Source organism: Plectropomus leopardus, chromosome 16 (assembly GCF_026936395.1).
Source record: "Plectropomus leopardus strain MGB_pleo_1.0 chromosome 16, ASM2693639v1, whole genome shotgun sequence".
NCBI classification, from domain to species: Eukaryota; Metazoa; Chordata; class Actinopteri; order Perciformes; family Serranidae; genus Plectropomus; species Plectropomus leopardus.
Genome location: NC_142191.1, coordinates 28,384,902 through 28,398,318, shown reverse-complemented (window position 1 = coordinate 28,398,318; position 13,417 = coordinate 28,384,902). Strand labels below are relative to the sequence as shown.

The window sequence follows — 13,417 nt, the reverse complement described above, 5'->3', positions numbered from 1 at the left end:
TGTCTGGCGCCACTAGCTTGCAGTACTTTTAACTAAAGAGTAGCAAAATTTAACTATAGACTGACATGTGTAACTGGTAAAAAATATTCTCTCCAATTAATAAGTCAACATTGGCATCCCTAGTGCAAACAAAGGCAGTGGAGAGGAGCTTGCCAGTGTGGATGTAAACAATGAAGGTTGCAAAATATATCCCCCCAAAAAGTTTTGTAAATGCATTATAAGGATGGACATGCATTCAGGGAAGGAGACACACAATACACTGAATGTAAACAGAACTTTTGTAGAAACTGCATTGTGGTAAATGCATAGATGGGTTTTAGAAGAAATGTTTTGGTTTTTTTTTAGTTTTTCCACCAGAGATCAAGTTCATTTTTCACCTGTAAAATGTTCTGCTCTTAAATAACCAAACGTAAGGGATCGTTATAAAAAATATTAGAAAGTCAAAATGGGAATCGATACATCAGTCAGATCTTTTAAATCTCTCAAATATCAATACCAGCCTCAAAAATCATTTGGGCTCTAATTGACACGATCTACGGGGATTTGTATAATAAATCACTAGTTATTCTAAACATGCCACTTCTGGGATTCTACTGATTTGCAGTAATTAATTATGTTTATTTATGATGATAAATTGATAAATGTTTATATGTCATTTAATCACATTCCCCTGTCTCTTTAGGGAGGTTGGCGGCCGTAAGTTAACAGTGCGTACCAGGCTGGCTAAGGAGCTTGCGGAGTTCAGTGGTGATCTGTCTTTGGAGGGCCTCCATTTCTGGAAGACGGCCTTCTCAGCCATGACGCACCCTGCAGTCACTATTACTTCATCTTCCCAAGCCCGGGGAGCTGAGGCCTCAGAGGCAAATAAAGAGGCCGAGCTTGACTCGTCCTCAGCCAGTGACAAGAAGGTCATTCTCCTGCCCTGCAAGAACCCACCCAGCAGAGAGCGCGTGCAGCTGTGGCTGGAAGCCAGGAAACAGTACGAGAGTTTACAGAAAGGACTGCTGAAGAAGGGAAGGGTCGGACCGGATATGGAGGGGAACTCAGAAAGAACTGAGCAGACAGCTGCTTCCAGCTGTCCTGCAGTGAAGGTTGAGCTTTGCGAGAGACTCTCCAGCATCAGGACGCAAAGGAGAAAGAAATGCAATCTGTCCTTAATCATACCTCCCCTGGACAATACAGTCTGTAAATCCACAGAGCTGAGTCCAGTTTCAGATGAAGGCAGTGTGGATACTGAGCAGGAGGGTGGAAGAAAACATGATGATGTTGATGATGATGATGATAAAAGCACCTCTCCAGAGTCCCCAGAATTGCCTCCCTGGCAGGAGTCCTGTCAGCCCAGCCCCTCGGGGCCCGACCGACTCAGCGAAAACAGGCAAAGTGAAAACTCTCCAGAACCACTGTCACCGAGGCTCTCTAACTCCACGGAGAGATTAGGGCAGAATCTCAGTCCCTTGCTCCTCCATGCCAGTAACAAGGAAGAAGGAAGGACGAGTCCCCATCTCCTCCACAGCACCCCCTTTTTAAGAAGGAGACGGAGAAGCAGGGAGGATCTGGAGCCAGTATGCAGCACGCCCATATCTGAGGGTAAGAAAACAGCTGGTTCATTCTGCCTGTAATCTGTATCTGCAATCATGTGACGAGTACATTTACTCAAGTGTTGTACGATGGTATGAATTTGAGGTACTTCGAGAGGAAAATATTATTTTTTATAGTTTACTATTTTATTACAATTAAGATTTTTGCTTTAAAAAAAAAAGTGTAAGAAGCACTTGTAAAATACAATGTTTTTGTTATAAATGAAACTATCCAACAGACAAGACAAGTACCCAAAGAAAGAATAAGAAATAAGAAATAATTAGTTAGGACGAGCAACTTAACAAGAAATGGCCCTAAAATTAGCAAGAGATACGCAAGTGAAAAGTTACAAGAAAATTACCTGAAATAAGGGGGTAAAAAGAGAAAAGTAAAAAACAAACCAAAAAAAGGACAAGAAAGGGAACCTTAAGAAGGTTCTAAAACAATTAACTTTTTTCTTTTTTTCTATAACATAAATTTGAATATATAATATCAAGAGAATTATAAATATAGTTTTCTATACATTTTTCTTTTTTTTTCTTTTTTTATAATAATATCTAATAATCCTTTGCCCGCCTAATGATTTTCAGATCGATTTGTTTCAAACCAGCTAAAAACCAGTTTTCCCAGATGTCAGTGTATTGTATTATATGCTAGTTGAAGGCGTTTAAACACAGCACAGCAAAAATGTATGTTCATTCAGGTGTTAACAGGTTAATCAATCAGGAAACAGAGAAAATCAGTAAGCTGTAAATTAATTTTTGATAGACATTTCATTTTATTTATAATTTTGTAGTTATTTATTTTTCAATTTTTCTGAAATGGATAATTTTAACATTTTATGTACACTTTCTTTATTGTACTTTGGACTTTGACTTGTAACAGAGTATTTTTAGGATTTTAGGATTTGAATACTTTGTCCACCACTGTGCACCTGCCATCTGAAATTGACAGGTGTGTCAGAAGTTTCTTGTATCACATTGAAATGTTCTCTAGTTTGGTCAAATGTTCAACATGCAGTCTTGTTATCAGTATTCACAGTTACTTTGCTCTTCCTGTTCTTATTGCTGCTGCAGAGGATCCAGTTTCCCAGAGACTCCAGCAGAGGAGGAGAAGCCAAGCGGACCCTTTGAGACGAGTGTTACTGACCACACAGATGAAGGTCAGACCACGAGTGTTGATTTTGTTTTTAACGTCTCACCACATCAGAGACCACAGACGTTAATACCACTGTAGAGCTGTGCCTGGAGAGTGTCTCCTGTACATGTGCCTGTGTTGTCTCATTCATCAAGCTGTCTGTGTCTTGTGTGCTCTTTGTCTTCCACAGAACCAGTTTGCTGCTTTGAATGTGCCAAAGAAAGAAAACTCTCAGATCGAAGGGCCCAGCATAGCCAACTCTTACGGCTTCAAGATCAGCATGCAAAACCTGCAGGATGCCAAAGCTCTGCATGAGGTGAGCTGCCGCAGCCTTTTCTTACACTCTGTCTGTTTTTGCTCTTTTAGGGCAGAAGGTTATATCAGTCTAATATTTAAGGTTGGAGTTATAAAGAATTTTGTCTAATGTGCTTACTGAATCAAAAAGTATTTTTCAGATTATCTTTGGCCGTGTATAGAAACTTTTGAAGTCTGACAACCTCTCGCATTTTAAAACAATGTGACTTTTAAGTTACACATGATCAAATTTTTCAAAGACAGGGGATCTCGCAGTGTCACTATTTACAGAAATACAACCAGATTCCTTTTGAGATTATTTCCCATCCTGCTCCTGCCGAGCCGAGACTGATTTATGATATTATAAAACACGACTGATTTTATTGGAACGTCATGAAGACAAAAAAGGACAGCACCAACTGAGGTAAAACTTTTATTCCAACTTTGGAAATTTGTGTGCAACTGTGACATTTCAAGTATTTTCGTGCAAGGCTAGGAGTTACTTTCACAGACATTTTTTTATTAGCGACAACTGATACAATCATTTTGTTCAGCATTTTAAGTCTTGAACGTAACGGCAAGTTCCATCCAAAAAATTTGAAGTCTGCTACTTGAATGTTTACGACAAGCATCCTTGCTAGTAAAAACAAGGAAAGATGACAAATTTGATCAAGATTAGTTGCTGAGCAAATCCAAAATGTTCCAGGCAATCAGACATAAACCAGAGCTGTATTAGAAATAAAATCCCAAGTAAGGCTTTTTGTTTTGAATTTTTCTGAACTGTCTAGTGTTGGTCTGTGGGACCTGGTGTTGCTCTCTGCTGCACCTGTTTTTTTTGTAGTGGAGGGAAAGCCGAGAAGACGTCAGAGGATATGGGAAAACACTGGAGAGGAAATTTGGCAGGATTCAGGACTCGAGTATCTCTTGAAATGCAAAATAATATTTAAGTGGCCGAGTTTCACCACTGAATCCCATCCTCCATGGAGCCTCTACAGTCTATTAGGAATAACACTCCATATTCCTGCCATTTAATGGATGCTCTCATCCAAAGAGACTTGGAGTGAATGCATTCGTTAAATATGCTTCAATTAGGCTGTCACCAAAATAGCAGGCAGTCATTAGCAAGGGGTGAAATATTGAAGGCCACAGTACTCTGGCAAATATAACGAAAAAACTCAGAAAAGACAACTACTGGAAAAATAAAATATGGGCATGATGTGCTTTTTAAAGAAGAGTTTTCAGTCTTCATTCTTTTCTGTGATAACAAACACCAATCCCACAAAATAAATGTCTAAAGAGCATGGATTTACATTGATTTTTTTTCTCTGTACTGCCGATAGCTGGAGCGGGAAGCATTGTGTTTTCGGTTTGTAGGTACAGTCGTCTATCCCATTCTCATGAACTGATATGTCAAGTGTGCCTTAAAGGAAAATTCTTCAGATTTGGCCCTAATGTCCACTTGAACTCAACAATGAACTGATTACATTTTAGTGGTTAAAGGTCAAGGTTAATGTGACCTTGCATCCCTCTCATACTCATGAACATGGAAGACTCTGAGGGGATTTTTTTTTCAAACTTCCACTTGGGCTCAAAGATGAACTAATCAGATTTTGGAAGCCAAAGGTCACTGTGAGCTTGTGTATGTTTCATACTAGTGCATGTGATATCTTAAGAACGCCTTGAGGAATTCCTTCAAATTTGGCACAAACGCCCATATTGAATTATGAATGAACAAACAGGTTAGAATGTGGTGGTCAAAGGTCAGTGTGACCTCACAAAACATGTTTTTGGCCATACCTCAAGAATTTGTGCACTAATTATGACAGTATTTCACACAAACATCGCAGAGGATATCATAATGTTTTGCAAAAACACTTTTCTGGTCATTATTCAGCATCATAATTCTGTAACAGAAGGGGAAATATTTGATCAGATACTGAACTGGTGACACTAATTTTGGGTATCCACTTTGAAACTGTGCTGATTGTGTGTGAAGAACTGACAAAACAACACTGATACAGTCTGAATTCACCAAACCCAAAGAACAGATATCTTCTCAGGATGTGCACACCTGCTTCCCAGCTGCCCTTCATAAGAGCTGTCTGGGTTTGTGCAGCGTGCAGTTGACATGCTTCCCACTTGAACATTAATGCTGACATGGCAAACAGAACACATAAGATTGTGTTTTCACATACATCGATGCAAACTGTAACTGCAACTTGACTGGTTCGTCGAGGCTGTCAACCACAAAGAAGTAATTGTGTAAGCCCCTTTGGGCTGGGCATATTGTTTATGCATGACACAATAATCGAATTAAATCAATCAATCAATCATGTAGTTTCTTTTAAAACAACATTGCTTTCTGTCTTCCCCCTTAGGTCCAGTACCTAACACTGATGGGCATGGAGCTCCATGCAAGGACCAGGCGTGACCTTGAGCCTGACCCCGAGTTTGACCCCATATGTGCCTTATTCTATTGCCTCAGTTCTGATGCTCCCCTGCCAGACGTCGATGGCACCCAGCTGACGGGTGCCATCGTGGTGGACAAAGACCATCAAAGTTGTGACCAAGGTGAAAACTCAATTTATTCTGTTGTAAAAGAGGATATTTGTACTAAGATGTTATCCTGTAGCATTATTTAATTCTAAGTGGGCAGCATTGTTATCGTGGGTTGTTCATATAATAACGTGATGTTGTCTGTGTGCTGTCACGCTGATGAGTCTGCTTACACGCCTCTGCAGGTCACAGAGAAACGGCGCCCCTGCTGGTCAGGTCAGGCGTCTCTGGGCTGCAGGTGACATACACCGCTGATGAGAAGATGCTGTTTCAGGAGCTCATCACCATCATGAGGAGGTGTGTGTGTGTGTGTGTGTGTGTGTGTGTGTGTGTGTGTGTGTGTGTGTGTGTGTGTGTGTGTGTGTGTGTGTGTGTGTGTGTGTGTGTGTGTGTGTGTGTGTGTGTGTGTGTGTGTGTGTGTGTGTGTGTGTGTGTGTGAGCAGGTGTTAGCACAGCTCTGTAATGAGTGGGTTATTTCACATTGTTAACAGCAAATTGTGATAGAACGTCACTCTCTGAAAGAGACCTTGAATTTACTTCTTTACTTATATATTAAAAAACATATTTAAAAAATCCATGCTCATAACTAGAGGCAAAGACAGAAATAACGTATGATTTTTAAAGCATCGTTAGTCTTATGAAATGCTAACCTTAGCTCCGACACGTCTGTGTTCGTCAGGTTTGACCCAGACATCCTGGTGGGTTACGAGGTGCAGATGCGTTCTTGGGGCTACCTCCTCCAGCGGGCTGCAGCGCTTGGAATGGACCTGTGTCAGCAGCTGTCACGAGTGCCAGGTACGTGTGACTGTGACCACAGCAGGGACGTTAGCTCCTTTAACAGTTAATGTGCAAGTGTGAGGAAGAAATCAGAGGTGAAAACAGATCGTTCATATGGAAAAGAATTGTTTGGTCTCGATAGACAATTTGTCTCAAAGATACATATTGCGATTTAATCACAGCTCACTAGAAAAAAAACTGCAACACTGAGCTATGAGGACAGTTGGTATTTTCTGGCTGCTTTTAGGCACTTTACATTTCCTTGTGAAACCCTGTGTTTCACAGTATTCCATAGTTTAACCCTTTAAAAACTGGTTGGACATCAGATTTCTTGTGCTGCCTTCAGACGCCCTTCACAAGCTATTTAGCCCTTTGAAACCTGAAAAAGTTGGTTTGATTTCTTTCTAAAGCATGGGGGAAAATGCAGTGACCAACTTGGCAAGAAATGTGACAAATTGTGAGAAATTAGTAAAAGAAAATGGCCTGAAAATAAGTTTTTAAAAAGTAGGGAGGGTTTATTAGAAAATTATCAAAACAAGGTTTCTATATTTTACTTATTATTATTCATACTATACAAACTATACAAACTATTTTTCAGGTAATTTTCTTATAACTTTTTTTTTACAATGTTCTTGTTAATTTTCTGTCTTATTACATTTTTATTGCCTTTGCTGCATGTTTTTAAAAGAAATCAACCCCATTTGCTCAGGGTCCGAAGGGTTAAAGGAGGCTGTGCCACATCTTTGTGAATCCATACATTATCACCGGCTCTTGCTCTGCTCATAGCTGCTTATTGATCATGTGCAGGATTTTGCAGGAGTAATTATTGGTTGTTTATTGATTGTGACAGTTTTAGTACAGCTGCTGAAAGTCAGGAAGTCCTCTCAGACTGAGTGTGTGAGAGCTCTTTTATTTTCTTCTCTGGCAAGCGTTTGTTTTTAGCATTTCCTTATTGCAGTCTGAAGGAAGCCATTAAATCCAGGTCAAGAGAAAGAGTGTGTGAGTGTGTGTGTGCATGTACACACTGTAGTACTGTAAGTACAAACAGGTGTTGCCCTGTGTGTGTGTGTGTGTGTGTGTGTGTGTGTGTGTGTGTGTGTGTGTGTGTGTGTGTGTGTGTGTGTGTGTGTGTGTGTGCACGAGAGCACAGATGTGTGGGTGTTTGAGAGTGTGAATCTGAGTGTGTTTGGGTGTTTTCCTGCGTGTGTGAAAGAGTGTGTGTGTATGTGTGTGTAGAGTAGTAATAGTGGCTGAGTGGAGAGCCTCTGGCAGCTCCCCTCCTCCTCTGTAATTGGCTGTCTGTCTGGCTCTGCGTGTCCTCAGGTGACTCCAAAGAGAACCGCTTCGCTGCAGACAGGGATGAGTACGGAGCCGACACCATGACAGAGATCAACATCATCGGACGCATCACCCTCAACCTGTGGAGGGTGATGAAGACCGAGGCAGGTGTCCCGGCGTGACCTTCACCCCCCTTTAGCTTGTGACCTCCTTTCCCTTGTTCCTCTCTCCTTTCAGGCAGACGCCCCGCCACTGTTAGATTTATTTCAGTTGCAGAGAGCACTTACGCCACATGAATTTTTTATATTGGGTGTTATTTATTCCTGCACTATGAAATAGAATCTTTGCACTGCATATTGGCAAAATATGCTAAACATATTTATCTAAAATCAATTTTAATCTTTTTTTACATTGCCTCCACATATCCAATTTGGTTTCTCTTGTTTTTTTAAATGTACTTTGTGGATGGCCATTGTTTGGTGTTTTCTCCTGATGTCTGCTTAGTACCAGTCATTTCTTTAGCTGCAGGCTATAAGCTCAGATGCTCTTCGACCTGAAATGCAATTTTTCTGACTTACAGCACACAATTTTTCTGACTTTCAGCACATGCGACCTTTATTGACCTTTAGTGGCCAGTAAATAAATTGATGTGTAATGGTATTACCTGTTGGCTAAAGATTTTGGATGAATTTTGAGGAATTACACCTAATTTCAGTAACACAGGGCTCACATGGTCATTGAAAACCTGTAATTTCACATTCACATTTTTCCAACCTGAAAAAAGTCACAGAATTACTCAAAATGAGTGAAGGTTTTGGAAAAGTCTTGAAAACTTGTGTTGTAGAATGAGATTCTCTCAGTGATCTTATGTGGATGACCTTTCACATAATGTGACGATAAATTTATTTTTTGTAGCTGGTGACTTAACGTAGCTTTGATATGGTCGTGGGGGTCGTCTCTCTCTCTCTGTATGCCAGGTAGCTGAAATTCTGTTTGAATCTGATCTGTTCAAAAAAAAAACACTTGGCAAGTGGGGCAAGAAAAAAAACTTTATTATAGGTCCTCAAAGATTCATAGAAAACGTTGGAATTTTTGTCCAGAAAAATGTGCGGGAACCCTGGTGACATTTTATGAAACTTAATAGGCATCGTCTTTTATTCATTTCTGGCCTCTTCTACACAGCCATGGCAGCCTTGAGGAAAAGGTCTAAGATCTTGTTTTTACTTCCCCCTGCAGGCGGCGTTGAACAACTACAGTTTTGAGAACGTGGCCTTCCATGTCCTCCACCAGCGCTTCCCCCTGTACAGCCCCCGCACACTGTCAGACTGGTTTGACCACAACACCCACCTCTACAGGTTTGTGCCAAAACAAAACGCTTCATCAAAAATTTTAAAGTAATGTGACATTGTGATTATTTTTCAAAACCACACAGCTCATTCTCTCTCTATTTGTACGTGAATCAGCACAACCTGTGGCTTGGCCGTAACTGGTCAAAAAAACAAAGTAATTCAATGATTACGCTGCTGTGCTCTTGTGTTTATGTTAGGTGGAAGATGGTTGACCACTACGTGAGTCGCGTGCGCGGCACCATGCAGCTTTTACAGCAGAATGACATCATCGGCAGAACCAGCGAGCTGGCCAGATTATTTGGGATTCAGTTCTTTCACGTTCTGACCCGAGGATCACAGGTACAAACGCACACACGTCACATATTCTGGAGTTCTTCTTCTGGTCCACACTTGTCTGCGCTGTAGCCTGAAAGCTGTTATTATGAGAGGTTACACTGGTGACCCTGGCCCTGATCAGTGAGAGATGAAAGTATCCAAGTTACAACTGTGTTTGTCTCATGTTCTTCTCCTTCAGTACCGCGTTGAGTCCATGATGCTGCGTGTGGCCAAGCCGCTGAACTACATCCCAGTGACCCCCAGCATCCAGCAGCGAGCTCAGCAGAGGGCGCCGCAGTGCATTCCCCTGGTGATGGAGCCGGAGTCTCGTTTCTACAGTAACTCAGTTATTGTTCTGGACTTCCAGTCGCTCTACCCCTCCATTGTCATCGCGTACAACTACTGCTTCTCCACCTGCCTCGGACACGTGGACAGCCTGGGAACGTAAGGACATGACAGGCTCATGCACACCTACAGCGTGCACGCCAACTGGCTTAGGTTGTACGTCTGCCAGGAAGGTCTCCCTCCAGCGCTGCCTTCCTTCCCTCATTATTTTTAATGGAACAGACACACTGAGAGCTCTGCATGATGTTCACAGCTCAGAGCAGAGCGTGCTGCAACTTAGGATACATTTCAGTTTTTTTCACCAGGATTATTGTAGTTGCATAGCAACAGCAGGAGCCATGAACACTTTTTTCCCCAAACATGCATATGTCTACTACTCCAAGGTAATAGAAAAAAAAAGAGTTGTGCCTGGCAGACAGACACTGGCTTTGTGCTCGTCATTCTCTGCAGAGTAGAAAGTGGCAAATTAGCTGGAGGGAAGCTGGAAATTTGAGAATCCAAATCAGCTGCAGTACCTCAGGCAGTAGTTGTTTTTTTTAGTTATTGATTGATCCACAACCATTTTATACAATACAGTTTGGTTGGTTTTTTTGGTTTTTTTTTGCTTATCATGCCTGTCATTCACTTTTTTGCTACATTCTCGTAGTGAATTTGAAATATTGCTGTGACAGCCACACAGTATGTTTTGTCCTGGTTTCATCTTAAATTATAGCAGCATTTGTAGGAGCATACTTTTCGTATAGTTTTTTTAAAAATTGTATGACTGTGGGAACCCTGATCATTAGTTGAAGCCCTTTTAACGCTTATTTTAGTCCCACCCTGACTCAGTTTTTTAGATTCAACTGAATCCACAGGTCAGCCAAAGCTGCTGTGGCCAGGATTTGGCTGCTTGTCTTTTCGCTCTGATCTGTAGAGTTTGGTCACACCTTTCTGCCACGATGAGGCTGCAGCAGAGAGGAGAAACCTGCAAACTCATTAACACTCTTTACTCCAGACATCACTCTTAGTCATACTGCTGCGCTGCCAGCAGCACAGTGATAACTTAATAGTGACACAGTGTGAGAATTTCCTCTCTTGAATGACGCTTATCCACCTGTGTGTCTGTTTCAGGCCCGATGAGTTTAAGTTCGGCTGCACGTCCCTACGAGTTCCTCCCGAGCTCCTCTACCAGCTCCGCAATGACATCACCGTGTCACCCAACGGCATCGCTTTCGTCAAGGTACTGCACCCTCTCCTCTCCACTCTGAGGAGATTTTATCAAACACTTAACGCTGTCCTGATTCATCGAGTATGAATCATCTGTACAAGTCCTTCAGCAGTGCAGCTTTATTAAGGGTCATTAGCTGCTGCGGAGGCCGAGCGCGTCTGCAGAAAGCCCACTTCATGCTCTCCATCCTTCCATTCATTGTTTTCATTCATTCACTCAGTGCTCCTCACTGCCTGGCTCCTGTCCCACAGTCTCATTACATAACACACACACACACACACACACACACACACACACACACACACACACACACACACACACACACACACACACACACACACACACACAACCACAGCACAGTGAGCACTGATCATGTCTACTGAGGTTATTAAAAGCCACAGATGGAAATCAGGTTTGCTCCGGATCTAATTTTGTTTTTCTCTGCCAGCCAATTTTGGCAAAACTCTCCTTATGTTGTTGAAAATGGCTGTCAGGAGTTTTGTTGTACGCAAATCTGTTGCTGTGCCCTAAACCCAGGGGTGGAAGAAATATTCAGATCCTTTACTTAAGTAAAAGTGCTAATACCACACTATTAAAATTCTCTGTTACAAGTCAAAGTCCTGCATTAAAATAGTCACTTAAGTAAAAGGAAGTATTATCAGAAAAATGTACTTGAAATATTTAAAGTAAAAATTCCCAATGCAGCAATATCTTAGAAAAAAAACCACACCCAAAAAAATGTTTAAAAAATTAAAAAAGGGGAAGGCACCCCTTCAAACTTAAAATTCTTAAAAAAAAACACCCAAAAAACTCTAAATTGTAAAAGAAATGTTTAAAAAAAAAACCTTAAAGCTTAAAATTATTTTTTAAAAAGAAGAAAAAAAACGTCCAATAAAACTAAAACAAAAAAATAGAAAAAGACTTGATTGTTTTTCAAAATAATTAGCAGTTCATTTTCTGTGAATCAACTGATAAATAAATCAACTAATCGTTGCAGCTGTACTTGTATAAACTGTTTGATAGTTAAATTTATAAAAAAACATGAAGTAACTAAAGGTGTTCACTTCAAGTGTAGTGAAGTGAGAAGTACAATATTTTCCTCTAAAGTGTAGTGGAGTAAAAGTATAAAGTAGCATGAAAAGAAAATGCTTAAGTAAAGTGCAAGTACCTCAAATTCATACTTATGTACAGTACTTGAGAGTAAATTTACTTAGTCAGGTTTCACCACTGCCTAAACCTAAACTTACTGAAATCCCTGCACCTGTCTTTACCTGTGTATTGTTTGTTTGCAGTCGTCGGTGCGTAAAGGGGTCCTGCCCAGCATGCTGGAGGAGATCCTGAACACGAGGATCATGGTGAAGCAGTCGATGAAAAACTACAAGCAGGACAAAGCCCTGATGAAGCTGCTGGACGCCCGGCAGCTCGGACTCAAGCTCATCGCCAACGTCACCTTCGGCTACGCCGCCGCCAACTACTCTGGACGCATGCCCAGCGTGGAGGTAAGCTCATCAAAGCTTACTGTCGGCTGTCTGCACCGTGACCGAGAGGAAGAGGAAGGCTGACACAGTCCTAACAATGAAAACAGCTTTGTGTTTACATATTCCAATTATCACCATATTTAACCCTTTGAAACCTGAGCAAATTGGCTTGATTTCTTTGAAAAACATGGAAAAGGCAATGAGCAACAAAAACAGAAATGACCCAAAAATGTAGCAAAAACTTGATAGAGTACCAAAAAATAAAACTTTGTAAAAAAAAACCTACTACTACTACTACTACTACTACTACTACTACTACTAATAATAATAATAATAATAATATCATAAAAAAGAAAAATAAATAATAATAGGAAAATGAAATAACCTAAAAAGTGCTTAAAAATCCTAATTCTGTGATGATTTTAAATATGTAATTATGATAATTAGTTTTAAATAAAGTTTTTTCTGAGCTTTTTTTCTTTTTCCCTAGACATTTACCCCTAGCTGTTAAAATTTTTTTTTAAAAATCTTTAAAAATTTTTAAATCTTCTAATTTTTTGTAATTTGTGGAATATTTCTTACCAAGTTGCTTATTGTTTGTTGTTTTTTTCCATGTTTTTGAAAGAAATCACACCAATTTGTTCTGGCTTCAAAGGTTTAAACCGTCGTGAAAGGCGTGATGTTGCTCCAGGTGTGAAAGGGTTAAATTCATCTGTAGCTGCTTCGAAAAAGTGGAAAGGGCACACCACACATAGTTTTATGAAGTCCCATTTCCAATGTTGTTTTTTTTTCCCAAATCTCTAATGATCCGCACTGCAGAAAAATGCAGACTTAATCTGTGTGAAATTTCTGCAGAATCTCTCGATCCATATTTCACAAATCCTGTGCTGCAGCATTTACCGTCTCTCCTGTCCTGTCCAGGTCGGAGACAGCATCGTCCACAAAGCCAGAGAGACCCTGGAGAGAGCCATCAAGCTGGTCAATGACACTAAGAAATGGGGAGCGCGCGTCGTGTACGGAGACACCGACAGGTAAACGTCCATCCTTTACAAACCCACAGAGTCTCTGCTCCATCACAGAGCAGCTGCAGTGAAAGACCATGT

The 13,417-nt window shown here is 40.8% G+C and overlaps 1 protein-coding gene across 1 annotated transcript in view; it reads left to right on the top strand.

The window, feature by feature from the left end:
• Positions 1 to 13,417, top strand: part of rev3l (REV3 like, DNA directed polymerase zeta catalytic subunit) — a 95,440-nt gene that overhangs the window by 74,858 nt on the left and 7,165 nt on the right. Inside the window, exons 14-26 of the mRNA XM_042503379.2 lie at positions 683 to 1,587; positions 2,655 to 2,740; positions 2,906 to 3,031; positions 5,388 to 5,580; positions 5,751 to 5,862; positions 6,245 to 6,360; positions 7,666 to 7,784; positions 8,857 to 8,975; positions 9,167 to 9,308; positions 9,484 to 9,728; positions 10,740 to 10,848; positions 12,129 to 12,335; positions 13,236 to 13,345. Of these exons, the coding sequence (XP_042359313.2) occupies positions 683 to 1,587; positions 2,655 to 2,740; positions 2,906 to 3,031; positions 5,388 to 5,580; positions 5,751 to 5,862; positions 6,245 to 6,360; positions 7,666 to 7,784; positions 8,857 to 8,975; positions 9,167 to 9,308; positions 9,484 to 9,728; positions 10,740 to 10,848; positions 12,129 to 12,335; positions 13,236 to 13,345 (2,589 nt within the window). The remainder of the gene's footprint in view (positions 1 to 682; positions 1,588 to 2,654; positions 2,741 to 2,905; positions 3,032 to 5,387; positions 5,581 to 5,750; positions 5,863 to 6,244; positions 6,361 to 7,665; positions 7,785 to 8,856; positions 8,976 to 9,166; positions 9,309 to 9,483; positions 9,729 to 10,739; positions 10,849 to 12,128; positions 12,336 to 13,235; positions 13,346 to 13,417) is intronic.